The sequence below is a fragment of the Lissotriton vulgaris genome, chromosome 2_1, assembly GCF_964263255.1.
Source record: "Lissotriton vulgaris chromosome 2_1, aLisVul1.2, whole genome shotgun sequence".
NCBI classification, from domain to species: Eukaryota; Metazoa; Chordata; class Amphibia; order Caudata; family Salamandridae; genus Lissotriton; species Lissotriton vulgaris.
In genome coordinates this window covers 2135009946-2135032219 of record NC_141687.1, presented here as the reverse complement: position 1 = coordinate 2135032219, position 22274 = coordinate 2135009946, and the positions used below count along the sequence as shown (strand labels likewise).

The following is a 22274-nucleotide window of genomic DNA, read 5'->3' as shown; positions in this document are numbered from 1 at the left end:
GGCGCTCAATATTTCCTGGGAAGATGCGCATGTTTCCATGCTCCAGGATGTGGGTGGCCTCTGAGGGAATCCCCGGCCAGGGGAGTTCTGGGTCGCCTGGCAACGCCAAGACCTCCACCTAGCTGCAGAAGTCACTGCCCATGGAGACGTGGGGGACCGAGTGAGTCAAAGTGCAGAGTCTTGCTCCTTATGAAGCTCATAAGCCAGAGGGCTTGTTCCAAGTACCGTAACTCCCCAAGTGGGCAAGCCCACAGCATTAGTTGCTACCTGGTACATGTTGTTTCATGGGGATTGCCCCCATGTTTGTATCGATCTTGAGGTGCATTTGCCCTGCATTCCTGAGGGTGGATCCTCTGGAAAGGACCCCAGGAATGGAGAGGGGCTGTGTTTACATTCAGAGAGCTCCAGACTTTACCATATACAGTGTAGGAGAGTGAAGATGTTCCTGTACTCTACGTTGGGAGCCCGAGATTACAGCATAATGCCTAATAGGAGCACACAAGTACTGTGTCCTATAGCTTGAGTAGATTATCAGTGTTTTTGTGTATATGTATATATGGGGATGTCTTGGTGACACTTCTGTTTCTCATTTAACTACTGCATTTTGGGCCCTGATATGATGATGTATGTTGTGTTGATGCCTTATACTGATGGGATAACCAATACTATGTCAGGGCTGCATAAAATACACCCAAATGTTTTCTTTCATGATGTTTTACAACATAACAGTTGTTCTTTGAATGTATGCATTGTGATGTTTTTGTTGATTGCCTTGTGGCAAAATAAGCACCGATATATGTTGTTTTGGTCTATGGGTTACGTACGATATATTTTTTATATAATATTGTGTGGAGTATCTTTGGTGGTGTATTTATTGTGTCACTGGTGTGAGTGTGTTGAGCAAATGCTTAACACATTTCCTCTGGGATAAGCCTGACTGCTCTTACCAAGCTACCAAGGGGGCGAGCAGGTGTTATCTTAGGTGTTTAACTCCCCTACCTTCACTAGAGTGGTGGGTTCTACCTGGCTCCGGAGCATACTCTGGCCAACCAGAAACCCCATTTACAACAACCAATATTACTAAACTCATGTTCTAGCCCAGATTTTAAAAACAAAACAGCTTCCTTCATAGCTATATTTCATTAATTAGATTTGACCATAGGAACTGATGCATGGTCGGTACACAATGAAAAATCATTAGAAATTGTAGCTTAGTTAGTTGCTGGCTCTTGGTATCGCATGTATTTCGACAATCAATAAATAATGTATGCCCAACAATCAGAAAGGTTTGATGGAGCCAACAATATGCAACTTTTGAAAATCGACCTCCAGGACAAAACAATTACGGATTAAAATGTTGTCATTCATGTTTACAGAGCTTGAAAGATACGAAGCCCTCGCAGGCTACAGGATAAACTGGCAGAAGTCCCCGGGGACAGGAACAATGGACGAACCTCCCAGAGAGGCTACAGAAGACTAGTGAGGGCTTTACGTACCTTGGAGTGTTTGCGACACTAGATAGTGGCCGCTCGTATGACAAAAACATTGGACGAATAGTGCGTAATTTTATAGAGGATGCGAGTAGATGGCGACTCCTACCCCTTACACTCCTGGGCCGTGCGGCCATGTTTAAAATGAGGACGCTGCCCAAGCTCGTGTACGCATTCCAGAACGAATATTACTCCCTTCCCCGTAGGGTGTTCACGGAAACTAATGCAGAACTGAGGACCCTCCTGTGGTTAGGGAAGCAACCCCGGATAGCACTGACGACCTTACAGAGGTACCAGTACAGTGGAGGGATCTCACTTCCTAATATCGAGGCCTATTACTGGGCGGAACACTTAATGCCCATCAATGACTGGTTCCACGCCCCGGCCTCACACCCCACATATGCACTTGAAAGGTACACGATGGGCGCTCGCCCGTATAACCATTATTTATACGGGGGCAAAGGGAAAGGGAGGCTGCTTCCGGCTACTAGACTTACGTTGACTGTATGGAACCAAGCGAATTAGACAATAGGCTAGGAGAAGAGGCCCACCAAACAAACGCCGTTGTGGCATTGCACCTGGCTGCAGGAACTGAATAAATTGAAGGGGTTTAAGAGGTGGGACGATATAGGGATCTCGACGCTCGGGACGTGACGGCCAAGGGGGACTTGAAGTAGTTCTAGGTGTTGCCGAATTTGGCTTGCTCCGAACGCAATATTTTAAATATGCACAACTGAAACATGTATGGCAGGCGGAGGGGGTCCCAGCAGACACACTCCCTGAATATGCACCATTAGAAGGCCGCCTGCTCCAGGTACAAGTACAGGAAAGGGCAGTATCGCTCACATACAGAACTCTTATGAACAACATGCCAAACAATCTTAGTACCCTTAGGAGTACGTGGGAGAGGGAGGTGGGTGAAATGGACACGGTAGACTGGGACACTGTACTCATGCACCCGAGGGAGGTAGCTATTAAGTTCCGGTTGAGGCTCATTCAGCTCAACGTACTTCATAGAACCTATTTTGATAGGCTATGCCTACACAAAATGGGTAGAGTCGGAGATACAAATTGCCTGAGATGTGGACAAGAGGGGAGGGGATTTCTACCAAGTAATATGGTCTTGTCCGATGATTCAGGAGTATTGGGTGTTGATCCTGAGAGAACTGGGGAAGGTACTGGAGACTTCCCTGCCACTTGACCCTAAATTAGTCCTGTTGGGTATGACCAATGATGTTGATCTCGCACGCCCGCGCCTGATTTTCCTGGTCCTGGCCTTGGTGGTTGCGAAGAGGGATGTGGTAAAGAAGTGGGGGGGAACCACGATACCACAATTGGAGGAATGGCGGAGAGGTATGGATCTCTACATGGCAGCCGAAAGGGTCACCTATAAGGCACGGGGCTGCCCTAAGAAATTTGGTAGAGTATGGAGTCGGTGGCGGAAGTATCATGGCCTCGATGGGGGCTATGAAAAGGGATAATGGTCTAAGCGACCCCACAGATATGAGTACGGTGTAAGGCAGTTGGCCAGGGCACTTTTACCATGGGCATGGAAAACTCTGGTGACCTTTCTCGATGTGAATACTATTGTATTGCTTTTATTGGTGAGGATCAGTGGGTAGGGGCGGGGGGATGGGGTGTGCTGACCGATGATGACATGACTGTATTGTTGTTCCATGATAAAATGCAAATAAAAATATTTCAACAACAAACAAAAAAAGTTGTCCTTCATTTCTATTTTTTTCAACTGATTCTTCAGATTTCAATTAATAGTTTTTTTGCTAAAACCATGAATGATTTTGGTTAAATCTGTTTATTGAGTTTTTCATTTTTTTGATACAAGGATAATGCAAATGACAGATAGTAGGGCATACAGTTAGAGATAGAATATCCTTTAATGCTTGTCTGATGGCCTAACACACAAAGCACATCAATGACATGGCTAGGTTGCAAGAATAGGCATGCCCTATAAGCCTGTAAAGGAAGGTGGGCCTTGGCGACTAGTCATATTATGTGTGTCGAAAAGGCATATCACTGTGTATCAGAGGAAATCAGTATATCAACTCCTGTATTTGAACAATAGTCAGTCCAACCGTTGATTATAAAGATAGCCGATTCATTTTATACAATCAAAGGTATAATAACAATAACAACCATAAACTAGGAACGTATGTGACCTTCTGTCTCAATGCCCCCCAAAGTCAGGAGCCTTCGCTCATCACAGCCAACTAATGCATTGTTTATGGTCCATAAGATACATTGGGGATGTGTGAGTGCTGGGCTTCATAAACTAGGAGGAAGAATCGCTGCCATTGACCCTATGCTCCAGGTCCGGTGCTTCGTACAAAGGTTCAGTGCCATTGCCTGCCTCATGGCACTGAACCTTTGTGAGAAGCTCTGGACATGTGTCCAAGCTTATTTATCCCCTTTGTACACAGTCGGACCTAGGTTTGTCAATCTTCTCATTCAACAACACTGGGCACAAAAACAAGGAAAACCTAAGCAGCCCATAAAAACTAAAATCAATTTAGTTTTTCATGAGGTTTTTGTACAACTAGTGGACTGAAGCAACAGTACATGAAATAAACAAATTGAGTACAGGTTCTTGTAAATAAACCATCTAAATTACTGGCAATGGCATACTGGACAATTTATATTGTGTAAACTAACACATACCTAAGTTGTTCTTCTGGTTAGGTAAGCATGATGTAACTAAACTGAAAAATACACACCCAAAGGTTCACATTAGCCTGAGCATCACATATAGAAACAGGCTAAGTAACATAGTCTGCTTACACATTGCTCCCATCAGCACTCTCCACAAGATATATCACACAGAAACATCCAACAGAGTACACCAGGTAAAAATAATCTTGCATACATCATCGTAGCTTAAAGGTGAGACCACTATGAGGCCATATCAATGGCAGAACATGCACAAAACAAACACGAATAACATAAAATCCAGGAATATGTGTGGAAGTGCAGGTTTGTTACATGTGAAGGTGGATTAAGTAGACGAAAACATGACATGTTTTTATTAAGGTGTGTTGATCGTATAAACTGGTCACACCTTTTGGTAAGAAAGTAAGAGCAACTATAATAAAAAGTTCTAAAACCCCGTGGAAATTTAAGATCTCTCTGAGCTGTATAAAAAGGTCTAAAGAAACACTCTCTTCTTCAGCGAGTACATATATATTGGGAAGGAAGTTGAAAATGGTAACTTAGAACAGTGGAGGCATATTTTATCAGTGTCTATGTATAATTTCTCCAGTGTAATTGTGATGCATCTAGTTCTTTTTTAAGTTTTTGGAATTTCAACAGGTCCTTTTTCGTGCTTGGAGCAGGTGGGCGTGTTCTTGGGAAGAGGTGTGGCGCTGCGGCCAGGGTGACTGACACCGGACGCTGGGGCTCACGGTTCAATCCCCGGCACCGGCGGCAGGTCAGTCCAGCACCATGTGACTCTGGGCAATAGCTCGCTTAATCTTCCCGACGGCCCCCAGCGCCAGGATGCCTCCGGGTAGCTGTGCGCTTTACAAATACTGGATTTACATTTACATTTAAATTTTTGGGTATCCGGATACTCAGACCTTTAATGAGCCAACTGAAGAACTACACTTCAGTCAAGTGCTTGTTCAAAGACCAAAAGAAACAAGACCGTACTCAAATGTAAGCATTTTCCAGGTCAGCATCCGATCGTGACAGTTTGCAAAACCCTCTATTCGAGTCTGACTCTGCAGATATGGAGACACAAGTTCTACCCCAGGATGTTCAGACCGACCAAGCCCAGGCCCTAGTCCAGACCGTCCAGCAACAGACAGAGGAGCTCCAACAACTGCAAGACCAGAATCTGGCTCTGTGGCAAGCTCTGGCAGCTATGGCATCTGATGTTCCAACCATCTCAGGTAATTCCATGCTTCTCTGGAGACATTAATAAATTGAAGGAGTTTTTGAACACCCTTACGGTATTCTTTAGCTTCCATCCAGCTGCAGTTTCACACGGTAGAGCCAAAGTTGGTTACCTGATGAGTGCCTTGCTGGTGCGGCCCTGGGTTGATCGACCCCCTTACTAGCCACAGAAGATCCATGCCTGTCAAATTACTCCACTTTCCTGTCGACGTTCAAACAAATGTTCAAGAGACCTGACCTAGAATTCTCGGCAGAAAAGGCACTCTGCGATATTCAACAGGGAGGGCTAGACGTTTTGTCCTATATTACCCTATATTGTCCATTATATTATATTACCCAGGAGAAACTACATGGGTGGAATAAACTTTATTTACTCTTTTTGCAGGGGCCTTAAGGAAGAGATCAAGGATGCGCCTGTCCTTTCTGCCCGAGAGGACAGTCTCTTAACATTGATGGGTCAGGCCCTACATATGGAGCATCAATTGTGGAAACGTTGAGCTCGTCCTTTGCCCCCCTACAGCAGTACTAGACCACCAGTAGAAAAGTAGAGTGTTCTCGGTTTTTGTATGTACTACGGATCTCCAGTGCACCTAGTCAGAATCTGTCCGGTGCGCCCTCAGAAGTTGCCGGAACACGCCATTTCCCATCCTCAGTGAAGGGGGAACGAACGGGATGACCTCAAACCCCTTTTGTGGAAATGTCTCGAAAATTCAAAGCCTCCCTTTTTCTATGATACACCGAGGTCCTGAGTGGGGGTAAGGAAAAGATATTAGGCCTTCATGACAGTGATGCCATTGGTGTATACATTCCTCGCATCATCAAGGAGTCTCCTGAACAAGTTCACACTGTTGATGGAGCACCTCTAGTTTACTTCTGGTTCTTACCTTTGGTAATCATCATGAAACTATAGCCTTGGATCTCATCACATAGTATTCCTAGGGAGTGCTTGACATGACACAACCCATATATAAATTGGAAATGGACTATTTGTTTATCCTCCCAATTCTGTCTTAAAATGTTGTTACTCCGCAGACGATTACTGGACCCCTAAGTAGCGAGTCAACTCCCCTACAATGTGAACTAGTATAATCAACTCTCTTCAGGGAGTGACCAACCAATATCTGGATTTTGCTGATCTATTAAAAAAAAACAAGGGAACTGATTCTGGTGTCCGATCGGGAATTTGATTGCACCATTAGCACGGAGCATGGAGCCACTGTTCCCTTTGGAAGGGTTTATTCTCTCTCTGAACCTAAAAAATGAAACTCTAAGGCTATATTTGATGGAGAATTTGCGGAATGCATTATGACCTGGTCCTCATCCCCGACTTATGCTACTTTGTTCTTCGTCCCTTCAAAGTCAAACAAATTAAGACCTTGCCTTGACTATAGGGGAATAAATAAGATTACCGTAAAGGCTTGATGCCCATTCCCTTTGATCAAAGATACCTTGGAAGCGGTCAGAGGTTCGAAGATATTTACCAAATTAGACTTGCACAGATCCTACCATCTATTATGCATCAAGAAGGGAGAGGAGTGGAAAACTGCTCTAAGAACTCCAATGGGTCATCTTGAATACTGAGTTATGCACTTCAGCTTGAGCAATGCTCCAGCAGTTTTTCAACGATTCATGGACTATAGTTTTTCAGACATGCTCAACCAATATGTGGTAGTATTCCTTGGTGACATCCTAGTATTCTCCAAAGATTCCCTCTTACCTCATCAGTATGTCAGACAGGTACTCCTATGTTAGAACCAACTGTTTTGGGAATTGGAGAAATGTGAATTCGATTAAATCGAAATAGAATACCCAGGATATTGGATCAACGGAAGGAGAGTCTCTATGGATCAGTGCAAGATTTCCACCATTCTGGATTGGCCAACTCCAAGTGATGTAAAAGAAAGCCAGTGTTTCCTAGGGTTTGCAAACAATTTTTTGAGAATTTTGCCCAACTAACCAGCGTAATTACCAGAATTCTCAATAAAGATATGCTCCGATACGGTTTTCACTGGGATGATATAGCCAACAATGCTTTTCTGAGCTTAAAAAGAGCCTTTACGCAAGCACCAATGCGGCGTCATCTGGACACCACTAAAAAGTTAATTGTGGAAATTGTTGCCTCAGACCAAGCTATCAGAGCAGTGCTTCTCCAATGGCATAAAGAGGACTGGCTTGAGCATCCAATCTTCTATCTGACCCATATCATATTTGATACAGAAAATAATTATTCCGTTATCGAGAAAGAGCACCTAGTCATGAAAAGAGCCTGCACAGGGTGAAGACATTTCTTAAATTAAGTTCAAGAACCTTTTGAAGTACGACCTTATCATCAAAATCTCTAATGCCTTAAAAACATGCAGTGCAGAAACAGCCGTCAGGCCCGCTAGGCATACTTTTTTAGCCAGTATGACTTCGACATACCCTATATACCCGCCCGGCAGCAAAAACATTCTAACAGGTGCAGTATAATGCAGATATCCTGAAATTCCATTACTCTTTGATCAGAACCGTTTCCCTCCCCAATGAATAATAGTAGTCATACAATCCTATCTGGAGAAAATCCAAGCTGTGTAGCTCAAAGTCTCTCAAGAGCAGTGGGACTACCTACAAGGAGTAACTGCTAGAAAATTATTTAGTGTCTAGAGGAACAACATTATTTATTCCCACGAAGAAACTCCATCTCGAGGCATTCAAAATGTGTCATTACTAACCAGCTGCAGGTCACAGTAGTGTCAAATCCACTCAGGAGCTCATGTTTCGTTCCTTTTTTAGGGCGTCTTTCAGGGAAGACACAGAGTCAAATGTAGGTTCCTGTCTAGTCTGCACCCAAAATAAGACTTCCCATTCTAAACATTCAGGGCTGCTACCACCTTTACCTGTCCCTCCAGAACCCTGGCATACCATATCCACAGACGTTATTACTGCTTTACCCCAGTCCGACGTTAATATTGTCATACTGGTCACAGTTGACTCCTTTTCTATAATGGGTCATTTCACTGCGGTAAGGAAAGTATCTTCTGCTAAAGAATTGGGACTGATATTTTTACAAAAGAATTTCCAATTGCATGTGCCCCCTCAAGATATAATATCAGACCACGGTCTCTAATTTGTTTCCCATTTTTTAAAATCTTTTTGCAAATCGAGGTAGCACTCCCCTATGGTTTCCACCTTCAGACCAATGGCCAGACAAAATATGTGAATTAAGGTCTGAAACAGTATCTGTGTTGTTTTTTAAACTCCTCACAGAGTAATTGGTGCCTGGAGTGATTGGGAGTGATCAACATCCTGGAGGTGGGCCTGAGGTTTGCCGCCTGACCCGTAGATGCTACTGGGGGCCTCTGCCGTTGCCACTCGGCTGCTTACCTCAGTAGCTGCTGACCCACAGCCCCTCTGATTTGCACGTGGTCCATTGGCATTTCCTGGCCCAGATGTGGTCCTCTAGGGCACACTTACCTTACCTCCTCCTCCTGCAAGCCCTGGACTGAAACTACAAAGTTGTGACACTATCCTGTGAAGGACTGGCTCTGCTGCATGATTAGCCCCGGGAGGATTTCCTGTGCCGGTCTCCTCATTGGCCACATCATGGGGTAGGACAGACCTCTCAGAGACACATGCAGGGCAATACCATCACTCAGTACACTACCGTACTTCAGTCAATGCAGAGGTTCACTTTGGAGGAACACTCAGAGACCCTGGAGCACTCTCCAGAGTGTAAGAGGAGCCTTCTCGAGTGGCCCTCCTGCAGGCCATCCACCGCCATAGAGTAGTGCTTGAAGGACTAATTGCAGGAGTTTCCACTGAGGGGAACTTGTTGTACGCTGACCTCCGCAAGGTTGTGGACCAAATGGCGAATGCGAAACCCAATATAAAGTTGCTGCAGGCTGAGGTGCGTCTTTTAAAACAGCAAGATTTCCAGCTCACAGTTGTCTCTTATACCTTGAAACATTGCGTGGTGAACACGGAGGGGATGTCATGCCAAAGTAATGTGTGCCTGCTGAGTTTTCCTGAAAAATAGAGGGCCTGTCGGTGGAGCAGGTCCTGTAAAACTAGGTGCGACTCACGCTGCGTCTTAAATATCTCTCTGAACACTTTGTCATTGCAAGAGCGCATAGTGCTCTGGTATCTGCACCTCTTTCTGGGGCACTGCTGAAGGCCCTCTTTGGTAAAATCCTCAATTAGAGGGACAGAGCCGCAATAGTGAGAGCTGCCAGAAAAATGTCTGTTCCGCAATTTGAAAACCACAATGTTGCTATCTATCTGGAATATACCCAAAAAGGGCAGGAGCAGCGTAAACCTTGCTTGTCTCTGTCACCTGCCATTGTTCTGCTTATGTGGGCCTAAATCCATAGTGCCATTAATCACACTTATTCAGGGCAGCCATTATCGATCTGCTATTGGAGGTTTGGGTTGTCCACACCTGATGCTGTGCCTTTCATTGTCAAACATTCCTTTCCCACCTCAAATTGGGACTATTTAAGGCCTTGCTCCAGGGCCTAAAAGTATGTTACAAACAGCTTTGGCTGTCCAGTCCCTCTGTCGGCTCCCTTGTCCAGGAGAATTGACTTTGGGTTTTGAAAGAGTGCTGCAGGTTAAGAGCCCCTTCACTGTTGGTATTTGCTCAGGATTCTCATAACTGGAGTTTCACCCTTCAACTAGTTTTGTGTGTCTCCCCAGATACTTGCCACCTGATGGTTTCAGTGTTTTCCTGTCAGCCTTTAAATATGCTGATAACAAACTTCAGTGCTGGTGCTAACTGACCAAGGGCTTTTCCAGGTATTCATCTCCTAGAAGTCAGTTCCACAACAATGTTCCACTCTTGTAATGAGGTAGCTGCTTTAGGACCCCACCTCACCATGTAGCTGATATGCGTGGTCCAAACTTATTTTCCTACGAAGGAATTATTCACAGGTTAGTTTATCTTACTTTTTTATTTTTATTTATGGTGATTGTATTATATTTAGGGCTCCCGGTTTCATGGTATTTATTTTTTTGCCATTTCCGTCTATTTATCCATATTTATTTTTTGGGCATTTTTTCTGTATTTATCCACATCTATTTTGGCCACAAGCAAAAGACGACACTACAGCTAGTATTTTTTTTTTGGTTTTTTTTAAACACCTTTATTTGTGTACTGAGGGTTATACACAGCTTGTAGCCTACAACCTCTAAGGCCGGCAGCGTAATTATCCTAATGGACTTGCTTCTGAACAGCTCGATAATACACAGCTGAATTGCCGACAACCCTGGGGTCCGGCGGCGTACCATATACAGAAACAAAATCTTAATTCCGTTTAACAGTTATCGCACTGTAATATCAGGCCGCCGGGCATCCTGGTAACTGAAGTGCCAGTACAGTGTAGGTCGTCTCATAGCATGTAATCGGCATTGGTGTGTTTGATTTTCAGAAATTCCCCTACTAGTACTCTACCCCCTAAGGACTACCCCCCACCCCTTATAGAATGAAACCTCTGAACTCCCCCCCCTACTAGTAAACTGGTTCCCTAGCTATGTGTCAGCTATTTATCTCACTTCATGTGTTGCCTAACAACGAGTTACCTCGCTATGTAATTACCCATCTACAGGTGTCATGAATGTGTCTCCCCAGCCCAGCCTACCTAATCTGGGCATGCCACAAACCACCTAGCAGAGCTATGCCTCAGGTATCGCTTGCCTGATGTGTCCTACGAAGTCTCTGGACAGCCTTCCTCCATGGGCGTCTAGGTTTTTACCCAGAGTGTGGGGCGATAGTGGATTACAATCTATTTAACTGCTATGGTCCTCTGCCTGTCTGTCGGTCTGTGGGTCAGCAGTGACCTCTCTCGCACTTCTAAAGGTGCGATATAGACTCCAGAAGTCCTTCGGGCGACTAGTGGGAGGGAGAAGCTCGCTACAGTGTTCCGGTTGCGTGCAGCAATATAGCATGTCCCGGGCCCACCTCCTCTTCGTCGGGAGCGGTCCTCTCATCCAGCATTGCGCCACTACACGTCGAGCCATTAACATGCCCATGTCTGTCAACCGCCTAACCGCCACAGGCAGACCCCTGGAGTGGCCAAGCAGCGCCAGGGCTGGGTCCGCGTGTAGTTCAATGTCTAGTATCTCTCCTAACTCCGCTATCCCCTCCTCCAAAAATGTGCGTATTCTGCGACATCCCCATGCCAAATGTAAGAGGTCGGCGATGGGTGCATTGCATCTCTCACACTCGGGAGATTGCCTGAGCCCGTAGCGGTGTAGTCGTTCCGTTGTGTAATACACTCTTTGCAAAAATTTAAAGTGGATCAACCAGTGCCGTCCATTTAGGGACAACCTCTTGGTGCTAGTACATCAGTACTTCCACATTGGGTCGTCAATATTGATCTGCAAGTCCCTTTGCCAAGCGAGCCTGGCTTTCGAGGGTTCCTGAGCTCTGTGCGGAGCAATGGCTTTGTACCGATGAGCTATCATTTTCCGTGATTGTGCCGTTTTTATGGCATGGGAGAGTTCTGGAAGCTCCGGGGGCTCTTCCAGATCCAGGCCTAAAACGTCCTTCAATGCACTGCGGACTCTGTGGAATTGAAACTGCTGTAATAGCGTAGTACCTTCCGATGTCTGGGCCACATTTTCCCAAGTTCTCACCTTGCCATCCTCGAAAAGCTCGCCAGTCTTCTCAATTCCCAGCGCTTGCATCGCCAGCACAACGCCCTTCTCCACGATAGGCGGCAACCAAAGAGCCCATTCTATTGCCATTAAAGGGGAGTACATCAATGTTCCTTCTCTAGCCCTTAGCAGCGCGTACCACGTGATCGAGTCCAGCACTCCAGTCCTGCGATCCATTGGGGTGCATATCGTGGCCGGAAGAGGGAGTGGGTTCGCGAATAACCGTTCCATCTGCACGTGGGAGATGTTTGCTCCTCCGTGAATCCACGTGTGTAAGTGGGCAGCCTGTGCCACTCTGTAATAACGTTCCAGGTCTGGAGCTCCCAGACCTCCCATCTCGTACGGAAGCGTGAGTGTAGTCCATTGCACTCTTGGCTGCTTTCCGCCCTAGGCCAAGCGAACCATGAGTGTCGTCAGATTCCTGAAGAAAGTTTTTGATAGAATAATGGGCAGATTATTGAATAGAAACAGGAACCGGGGCAGTACCACCATCTTCATGATGGCTATACGGCCCATCAGTGACAACGGGAGTCTGCATCACTTCTCGACGTCCTCCTCACATTTGCTAAACGCTACCCTGTAGTTCTTGCGGAACAGCACCTCAGGGTCCGAGTGAATCATAATTCCGATATAGAGCACCGGCTAAGCTGACCAACGTAGAGGGTATTCCATATCAAAGTGGTTTGTCACCGGGGGTCAGTGGAAACACCACTGATTTATTCCAATTAATCTTTAGTCCGGAAAGCGCGCCAAATCGGACCACTTCCCGCAATACTGAGGCCAGGTTCACCTCCGGGTTGCGTACATAAAGCAGTGTGTCGTCTGCGTAGGTAGAGATTATAATCTTATAAGTTGGGAAGCTAACTCCCCGGTGCCAGTGGTATTCCCGTAGCGCGCTGGCCAATGGTTCTACCACCAGCGCATATAATAATGGTGAAAGCGGGCAGCCCTGTCTAGTACCCCTGCTGATTTCAAAGGGATCAGATACGCAATCACCAATGCGCAATCTGGCCGTTGGTTTCCAGTACAATGCACCGATCATTCGTAAGAAAGGTTCCCCGAGTCCGAGCCTCCGCAGAACTCGTAACATGAATGGCCACTCCACGGAGTCGAAAGCCTTCTCCATGTCGAAGAAGATGGGGACTGCTTTCGTGTCCTGCCTAACATGCTGTATGGTCCCCAGTACTGTACGAATATTATAGGTCAGGTTCCTCCCTGGCACAAATCCTGCCTGTTCCGGGGCCACTAAGTCCGGGGCTATCAGAGCCAGACGTGTAGCAAGAACCTTGGCATATAGTTTCACATCCACATTTAGTAGAGATAGAGGTCTATATGAACCACACACGTTGGAGGGCCTGACGGGTTTTAGAATGGTGACTATTAATGCCTCTCTCATTGACTGTGGCATACTACCCTCCACGCAAATGTCGCCAAACAGAGCGGTCAGGTGCGGAATGAGTTTGTCTTTGAACGCCTTATAGAACCCTACTGTTAGGCCATCCGCCCCAGAAGCGCTATGCACTCGCATGCTAGCTAATGCTTACAATATCTCATCCTCCTGTATAGGGGACATTAGAAACTCACGATCAGACTGTGTCAAGAAGGGCAATTGTATGTGTTCTAGATAATCATCCATGTTTTCCGATTTTCAGTTTTAGACGTGTATAGATCGGAGTAAAAGTCCCTGAATTCCTTCAAAATCTCCTCCTCTGACGTGACAGCTACCCTGAAGCCGTATCCAGATCTGTCAATTTCGGGGGTCTCCTGTTGTTACGCAGCAGTTTAGCTAATAGAGAACTTGGACGTTCACTTTCACCATATGTCCTTGCTATTGCATATTTCCCCATATGTCGTACTTCCCTATCTGCCTCCTCGTTGAATTCCGCGATAAGGGTTTTAATTTGGTCTGCTGTGGCGGGATCAGGGTTGTTCAATTGTTGCTTCTCTAGGTCTGCCAACTGTGACTCTAAGAATTTCAAGCGCTGGAGTATGGCTTTTAGGACACTCGAGTGTTTGGCCATTGCTACACCGCATATAAATACCTTAAACGCTTCCCAGACTGTTTGGAAGCTCTCTACTGAACCAATATTTGTGTCAAAATAGGTGTCGATCTCAGCAGCTAGTTCCCCTCTAAAGGCGTCATCAAGCAACGAGTACGGGGGGGAAGCGCCATGGAAAGGGAGGTATTCGAATTATCGGTGTCTCCAACACCAGGAGGAGGGGTGAGTGATCTGAGAGTGTGCGTGATAGAACTGTACATGACAATATGTGCCTAGAGACTGAGAAGGAGGCCAGCCAGTAGTCATTCCTGGTGTGGATGTCGTGGTACGCTGAGTAATGAGTGTATCCCCCTCTATCAGTGTTTCGCCCTCTCCGCACATCAACCAAGTCCAACGTCAGTAATTCAGCTTGGAGTGTGACTGCAGCCGCCGAGGGTCTACGCTGGGGGCCTGAAGATCTATCTAATTCCGGGTCCATTACTAGGTTGAAGTCACACCCCCCCCCCCGCCCCCCCCCCCCCCCCCCCCCAAGAGCATCTGCGCTGTGGAATATTCTCGGCAGCTCCTCGCCAACTTCTCATAAAAGTCTGGGGAGTCATAATTTGGGCTGTACACGTTGACCACAATTAGATCGTGGCCCTTCCCTGTGCATCTTGCTATGAGGAACCTACCCTCTGGGTCTGCTTGCACTAATCTCAGATCTAACTTGGCTCTAGGGTTTATCCACGTCAGGACTCCTCTGGAATGCGTAGTGAACCCTGCCACTGTGGTGTTCCCCAATAGGCCCCTGCATTGAAGCATTTTACTTGTTAGTGGAAGGTGAGTTTCTTGTATGAGAGCTAAGTCTATGTGGTGTCTCTGCAAATAATTCAACACCTTCCTTAGTTTCCGATGATCGTTCAACCCTCTGACATTCCAGGTTAAAGCTCTAAGGGTTTCCGCGGCACCACCAGCAGGTACCACTGGAGTACTGGTCATCTGTGCCATTCGGACGAGCAACAACAGCAAGTCTTCTCATTGCAACACATATTCACCGTACTAGCATGCGGAACTAACATCAGTACTCTTAACTTCCCCTTACCCCACCTGGTGCCCCCCCTCCCCGCCCACAGCAGACCCTCCCCAACCTGGTCCGTCAGAAGTCTATCCCCCACCCCCCCTCCCAATGTCAGAACCCCAACTCTGAATACTAACAGTGCAACCATGCTTAACGCGCAGGGGCTCAGGTAGCCTCGAGTCATAGTCTTTGCCCAAATCTCAGAACTCTCGTTTAGCCTCCCACCTGCCCCCGCCATGCACAGTTTGAGTAATCAGAGCAACGTCCTCTTATACGCTATTACTTAAAATGTATACCCCAGTTACTCCCCCTCCACAACAATTACCGCACCATTAATGTCCTTCGTGCAGATTTAAGCATTGCAGAATGTCCAAAACTAGAACCTGCGAGGAAATAAATGTGTGGAAAAAAAAAAGGGGGGGGGCATGCGTTCTGGTTAACAAACTTCACCTCCCGCATCCATGTCTCAAACCACTTATCTGTGATTGTTTTTTTTCACCGATGACTAAATCGTCCTCTCTTGTCTTGCGTCTCATTTTTGTGCCTGTCAGAGACACATCCGCCCGCCGCCAATCTGATGTGTAGCAAGTGCGCGTCCCAAAGAGAGACTCAGTCCTGGTCATCCAAGCGGCTACCGTTCTCACCCTCCTCCAGGTTCTCGACAGTGTCCATAGATCGTTCCTTCGACCAGCGCTTCATGGCCTGCTGCAGTTCCTTGGGATCTGTAAATATATGGGAGTGTCCACGTCTGTTAACACGTAGCATTGCCGGGTAAAGCAGCGCGTAGTCCAGTCCCATCTCTCTGATACGTTTCTTGTGCGGAATGAATTGTTTGCGCTCTTCTTGGACTTTCGCCGTAAAGTCTGGATACAAAGATATGGCTGACCCTTCATATTGCAGCGGTTGTTTGGATCTCGCCAATCTGAGAGCTGTGTCCCTGTCGCTGTAGTTGAGTAGCTTCACTATTATAGGACGAGGAGGCGCCCCGGGCTTGGGGCGCGGGGCTAGAGACCTGTGTGCTCGCTCCACCGTGAACATGTTTGAAAACACTCCTTCTCCCAAGAGTGTTATAAGTAACTTTTCCACAAAGTGCTCCATAGGGCCTGTATGAGTACTCTCCGGAAGGCCCGTGATGCGGAGGTTACAGCGCCGTGAACGAGCCTCCAAATCCTCGGTCTTGTCCTGCAGGACTTGCATCATCCTCTCGGCCATATCGTGTCTTTCTGCGTGTTTATCCAACCGCTCTGCCATACGGTCCATTCGATACGAGATGGCGTCCATTTTGGTGCCTAGCGCTGATATGCTAGACTGTAGACTCTGCTCCATGGATAGAAGCATGGCTTTAATGTCTGAGCTCGCCCCTAGGTCTTCCTCCGGTTGCGTAACTGTCCCAGTCTCCAGCAGTGGGCTATGTTGTTGTAGTCTTCTTTGTGAAAAGGGCAGTTTGCTCTGGGTTTTGTCGCCTTTGCCCATCCTGCGGCTGGCAGCCCACCCGTCGGTAGGGAGATCGCGGGCTCTGCTCGCTGCCCTCAAGGGCGCCAAGTTTGTCGCTGCAGTCCACCACTCCCCGGTTACACTTGCAGCTCTTCTTGCCCCTGGAATAGTGTCTCACTTAGTGCGGTAGAAAAGCACGGCCAAACCTCCCCAACCCTCCTGTGTCCAGTGCTGTGTCTCAGGATCCAGGCTCACCTCCTATTCAGGACAGTAGAGGATTGGGCCGAGCACAGTGCTGCTTCATGTATCCAGTGCTCTAGAGATTTCTCCCAATGGCGACCCTCTGTCGAGTGCTCATCAGAGGGGGGGGGAAGGGAAACTACCTCACTCCTGGTGGTCCAGTAATTAATCGCTCAGGAGGCCAACTATGGACTAGGCAAGCCCAGGTTGCAGCAAAGGCAGCGCGGAGGCGCTAGTATTTCAACTGATAGTGTGTGGGCCACTTTCGCGCCGTTTGCAAAAAGCTATGTCGCACCGCCTTATTCGTGCTCTTCCGGGGGGGGGGGGTCTTGGCGGCCAAACTGCCGGCGATAGTATGACTGGCCAATCTCCACATTGCAGGCTCCCAAACCGCAAGGGGTCCAACCACGCAGCTTACCAGGCCTCAGTTGCCATAGCGTCTCACCGGGAAACCAGATGGGCCTTGGCTTGCAGGCGCGCTCGCCACTCAACGCCGGCCGAAGGAGGGGGGGGGGGGGCAAAGAGGCCCCACACCACAGCGATCGCACCAAGTTGTTGCCTTAGTTGGCGCTCCCCGCTTCCACACCTCACCTGCGGCACTCCGCGTCCTCCAGTCAATTTAGGCGCAGGAGCTCCGGGTCGCTCCCCCCTGGGCAGCCGCACATCGCGTCACGTTGCCCGGCCTCTGGCCGTACGCGAGGTCGCTACTTCACGGCCTACCAGGTCCGAGGCCTCGCCGAGCCGCGGCACCGTACAGGATGTGTTTCTTCCCGTTTTTCTGGGGGTCGCCAGTCGACCTCACCTTCATGTGTCTGGGGGAGCTGGTGGGGAGTCTAGGTTGTCGCTCTGAAAGGATTGTGAAGGATAAATTTGCTGTGCTTGGCGGAGCTCCAGCTTTAGGCGTCCATCGCGCTGCTGGCTAGCTCCACCCCCCCTACAGCTAGTATTTTTCCATATATTTTATTAGTTTTCTAGTACAGTATAGTATATATTGTACTAGAAAAAATAACAAGCATTGGCATAGCCAATAGGTCTCGTCTTTGGGACCTTATAAGTATTTAGTTATGCAGCACAATATCCTTAGTGCAACAACATCAACTGTTGCAAGAATAAACACTTATAAGGTCCCAAAGGCGAGACCTTTTGGCTATGCCAATGCTTGTTAAGGTTTATGGTTCGATAATGGGGCCACTTTTATGTTGGTGCCAAGATAGGAAGGAAGTGCACGTGAAAGCGGCTGATACATGAATAAATGGCCAGGCCTCGCTACCACTTATCTATAATACTATAATAAAGGAGAAACTTGCAGGCTTTGAGGCAAGTAAACGCGGGAACCACTGCGCCAATCTACACACCCGATACCCAGTAGAAATCGGCAGGGTGTGTAGATGGTTATAGGCTATATAAACTTTAAAAAAAATAATTTAAAAAAAAGTAGTCCCCCAAAGTAGTGCCGGCCGCGACGTGCGTGCTTCCGTCGAGGAACGGCGTCAGAGCGGCGTCAGAGATGCGGCGGACATGGCCCAGGGGAGGAGCGGTCACATGAGCTGCAGCGGACAGGCCAGCGGCGGTGAGAGACCAGCGGAGAGGCGGACATGGCGCGGGGGAGGAGCGGCGGCGGACAGGCGGTGAGGAGCAGAGCGGCGAGGACCTGCACTCAGGAGCGGAGAATGAGGTAAGCAGGCGGGTGTCGGCCCAGGCGGGGGACGGGGATTTACTAAAGGCAATGTCGGGGCAGGCGGGGGTCGGGGCAGGAGGGGGCACGGGCTGCTAGGCAATGTCGGGGCAGGCGGGGGTAGGGGGAAGCCTGAAAGCACCCGGACAAGGTCGGGGCGGGCTGCTAGTTAATTATAACTGCTACAGCCTGTGATGCCCACAATGCTACAGACCTAGAGTACCAGTAGGCTAAGGGGTCCCGGGTTTCAGCAGCAGCGGTCCCTCCATTTAGTTAGTGCAGGCTGTGATGCCAACTTAAAAGGGGCTCCAAATCCGAGACAAAAATAAAATTAAAACAAATACAAAGTGGTCGGGGTACCTACTGCATGGACTGGGCAGTCAGGTAGGCAGTGTAACCAGTTCCACTATAGAAATTTGGGTACTTCAGAGGGCAGTGCGGAACCAGGCAGCCAGGGGCTCCTCTGGAGAGTTCAGTTACTAGAATGGTACGGGTGCCTATGAGATGGTAGTGTGGCCAGACCCAGTGCAGTGTAGTACTGTGACACAGACAGTAGTGTCAGGTGGCAGTCATGTGGATAGTACATAAAAGCTAGTGGACGAGACATCGCTTCAGTCCTTTAGATGTCTGTCTTCCTGGCAGACTCGAGGTTCTGACGGTGCCCAAAAGGCGCGTGAGGCAGCTCCCGCACTGTAACGAAACCTGCTGCCTCTCCCCGGAGTCCCTTCTTTCGGTCTATGCTCATGGAACCCTGTCTCGCCTATTGAAAGTATGACGGATAAGTGTGGAGGGTGGTTTTATGGGTGGGAAATATACGCGTGCTACACCTATCTGAGTCAGAGTTGCATGTTAAGAATAGTTGCCAAATGCTTTCTGGGAGATGCAGTTTGGGTTCATCCTAGTGCTCTCGCTGGACTACAGTGATGCAGGAATATGGCATGAGGCATGGTGTCTTTAAACCCACCCCCTCCCGCTACCAGTCTAGGGGGCGCAGGTCCTTCAGCAGTTCGGAGGGGCTGCTCTAATTGTTCACCTGTCTTTGAAGGTAGCCTGGAAGTGTGACCTCTGCTTGGTGCATTTCCAGCCTGCCTTTCACACCTCATTTACAGTGATGGGAGGGAAGGGCAGGGGCCTGCTGCCCATCAGACTGGTACTGGCGCCATGGACAGCTGAGCTACCCTTTGTCTGGACTGACACATGAGGGGGCTATTGATGTTGGCTGGTGGGAGCAGAGTAAGGTGTAAGGGAGCGGGGGCGACATGTGGACTCAATGTAATTTACAAGCAGAGGGAGGCGACTGTCTGCGTGGGGGCTCATAGCGATGCGCCATGGTACAGACCAAGGAGGGGGCAATGCGGACAGTACTGTCTACCCCCTGTGAGAGCTGCCTTTTACACAAGTGGGAGCCACGTGCCCATATTTTTTTCTAAATTTAAACAAACAGTTGCGGTGTAGAAAATGTAAATGTGGCAAATGTCCGCCACGGGTATATGCGCCTTATCTTCCATTCAAAGTGCCCTGTCGGTAGCAAAATACCAGACGACAGTGTGGCAAAATTTGCGAGTATTTTGCCGTTTATAAATGTAAATACAGACAAAGGAAATATAGATTTCCGTCTTTATTTATATGTATATATCCGTAAAAACAGAAAACTGGGAGCCCTAATTATATTTTGCCTGCAGCAATCTGTAGTCGACACCAACAAAATGGTTATAGAAAATATTTTTCTTCTTGCTACATGTTTGACCCTGCCCCCACATTTACTAAAACCGCCCCCCTTTTTCTCAGGATCACAAACAGTTCCTATACTTTGTATTTACTTTCACTGGTGATTACAAGCCATCGTCAATACAACTGGCAGCCCTACCGAGTGCCAGGCATTTCGGGTTAGTAGAATGCATTTTAGTACTGGTGTCCTCATTACCGCACTAAAATGCAATGTTGTGCCTAATAAGCTTCTCTGAATTGTGCAACAACTGTAGCACTGTAGCTCTCAGAGAGGTGGATAACTTTGTGCTTGCTGTCCTACCCCAAGTAGTTGGAGTGTGAGACGGGCCCAGGTTGAGAAGAGGCAAGTGTGGTGATCCGGGATCCTGAGCAATCTCAGCCTGAGCCCATCTTTTTAGGTCTCGCGCCTGGCGACGAAGCGCGAAGCGCGGTCGCCAGCGAAACCCACTGTCGCTGACTTGGCTCTTAAGGCCTTTCACGGGAGACAAGAGATGGGCACGCGCAGGCTGCAGGCCGGACTGGAAATGTGGATGCACGTGTGAACACGCGCTAGCATCCACTGTGACTGAGCCGTTGCCATACATTCACTTTCATTGTTAAACATGTACAGCTGGCGCCCCTCCCTGCCAGCCGCACGCAATTGTACGTTAAAGTTGTTTTTGTGCGCCCGATTAAACGTGAAAACAATGGTCTAATTTTCTAGTCGCTGCGTTTTTCCCATTCGCACATTGTTCTCACAATGCTTGTAATGTAAACATCCTTTGCACACGTCTTTTCAGGGCGCCGACACCAGATTTTTTCAGACGCCTGAGCGCGCGCTGTAAGACTTAACGAGAGCCACTGGCTTAGTGCTAAATACATATGTGCCGTGACCCCATCATGTAACCCCTTGCGTCTAGAGTCTCGGCGCTGGGAGTGTTCTGACTCCATACATCTCTGAGTCGGTGGTGGTGGGCCGGGGCACTCGCCAGGGTTGTTCTTTGTCCCCGCTATTGTTCGCGCTGGCTGTGGAACCGTTGGTGACGGCCATGCGGCAGACTCTGGGGGCGGGTATACCCCTGGGAGACGCGACTCATCAGGTCTTGCTTTACGGGGATGACCTGCTGGTGTTCGTCAAAGACGTTGGGTGCATCCGGAGTGCTTGGCACAGTTGCTGGAACAATTTTCAGTTGTCTCGGGGCTCCGGGCGAATACGAGCAAGTCCGGTCTCTATGCCTTCAACGCGGCAGTCGAAGACTCGGGGTATTGTTTAGGCAGCACAAGGGTCCAATGGAAGGTTGACACCTTCAAGTACCTGGGTATCCAGATCTACCGGCAGCCAGCGGAGCTCCTAGAAGGCAATCTGGACAAAGCAGTGGCAGCGCTTAGGTCACAGATACGCTTTTGGACCTCCCTTCCATTGACCACAATGGGTCAGGTGGCCCTTGCCAAAATGATCATGCTTCCCCGACTCCTGTACAATTTTGTTAACCTGCCTCTTTATGTGCCACCTTCATTCTTCTCGCCGCTACATGCGATGTTGCGCAATTTCATCTGGGGTGGGTCCCGGCATCGGCTGGCGCTTGCAAAGTTGTACCTGCCAACGGACAGTGGTGGGCTGGCCGCTCCGTACTACGAGCACTATTACTTAGCCGCGCAGCTACAATGGATTGCTCGCTGGTTGGCGGACAGAGGTAGAGAGGATACCGCCACGGCGGAGCCGCCGTACTCACTGGAGAGGGTCACTAGGCTCTTTCATCCCTTGGAGACACCCGCAAGACCTGTCCCGCTGCTGCTGGCAGTAGCGTACAAATGTTACCGCAGGGCCCTCACCCGACGGGTTCTCACATATGCACCTGCGGTGCCTCTGGAGGCTTTTATGGGCGGAGACGGAATTCTCGTGAGGCCGATGCTAGAGCACTGGAAAGAGGCGGACATCCAGACACTGGGGGACCTCTTCAGGGACTGAATTGGCACTCCCCCTATCCTGGTAACATACCCATTAACAACATCCAAGTGCTGTGAAAGGTCTGATAGAAATAAATTAAATAAGCAGGGAGCAAGAACACAGCCCTGCTTTAGGCCATTATATGTTCTAATCCTCCTTGTTAAGCAATTACCCTCCCCAA

The 22274-nt window shown here is 48.4% G+C and overlaps 1 protein-coding gene across 2 annotated transcripts in view; it reads right to left on the bottom strand.

Annotated features, from left to right (window-relative positions):
* LOC147733823 (uncharacterized) overlaps nucleotides 1-22274 on the bottom strand; it is a 452276-nt gene that overhangs the window by 415913 nt on the left and 14089 nt on the right. The window contains exon 2 of one of the 2 annotated variants that reach the window (XM_086958408.1): nucleotides 8801-8880. The exons of the other annotated variant lie outside the window; for it this stretch is intronic. Within the exon in view, the coding sequence (XP_086814534.1) occupies nucleotides 8801-8815 (15 nt within the window). The 5' untranslated portion in view covers nucleotides 8816-8880. The remainder of the gene's footprint in view (nucleotides 1-8800; nucleotides 8881-22274) is intronic. 2 annotated transcript variants of the gene reach the window in all.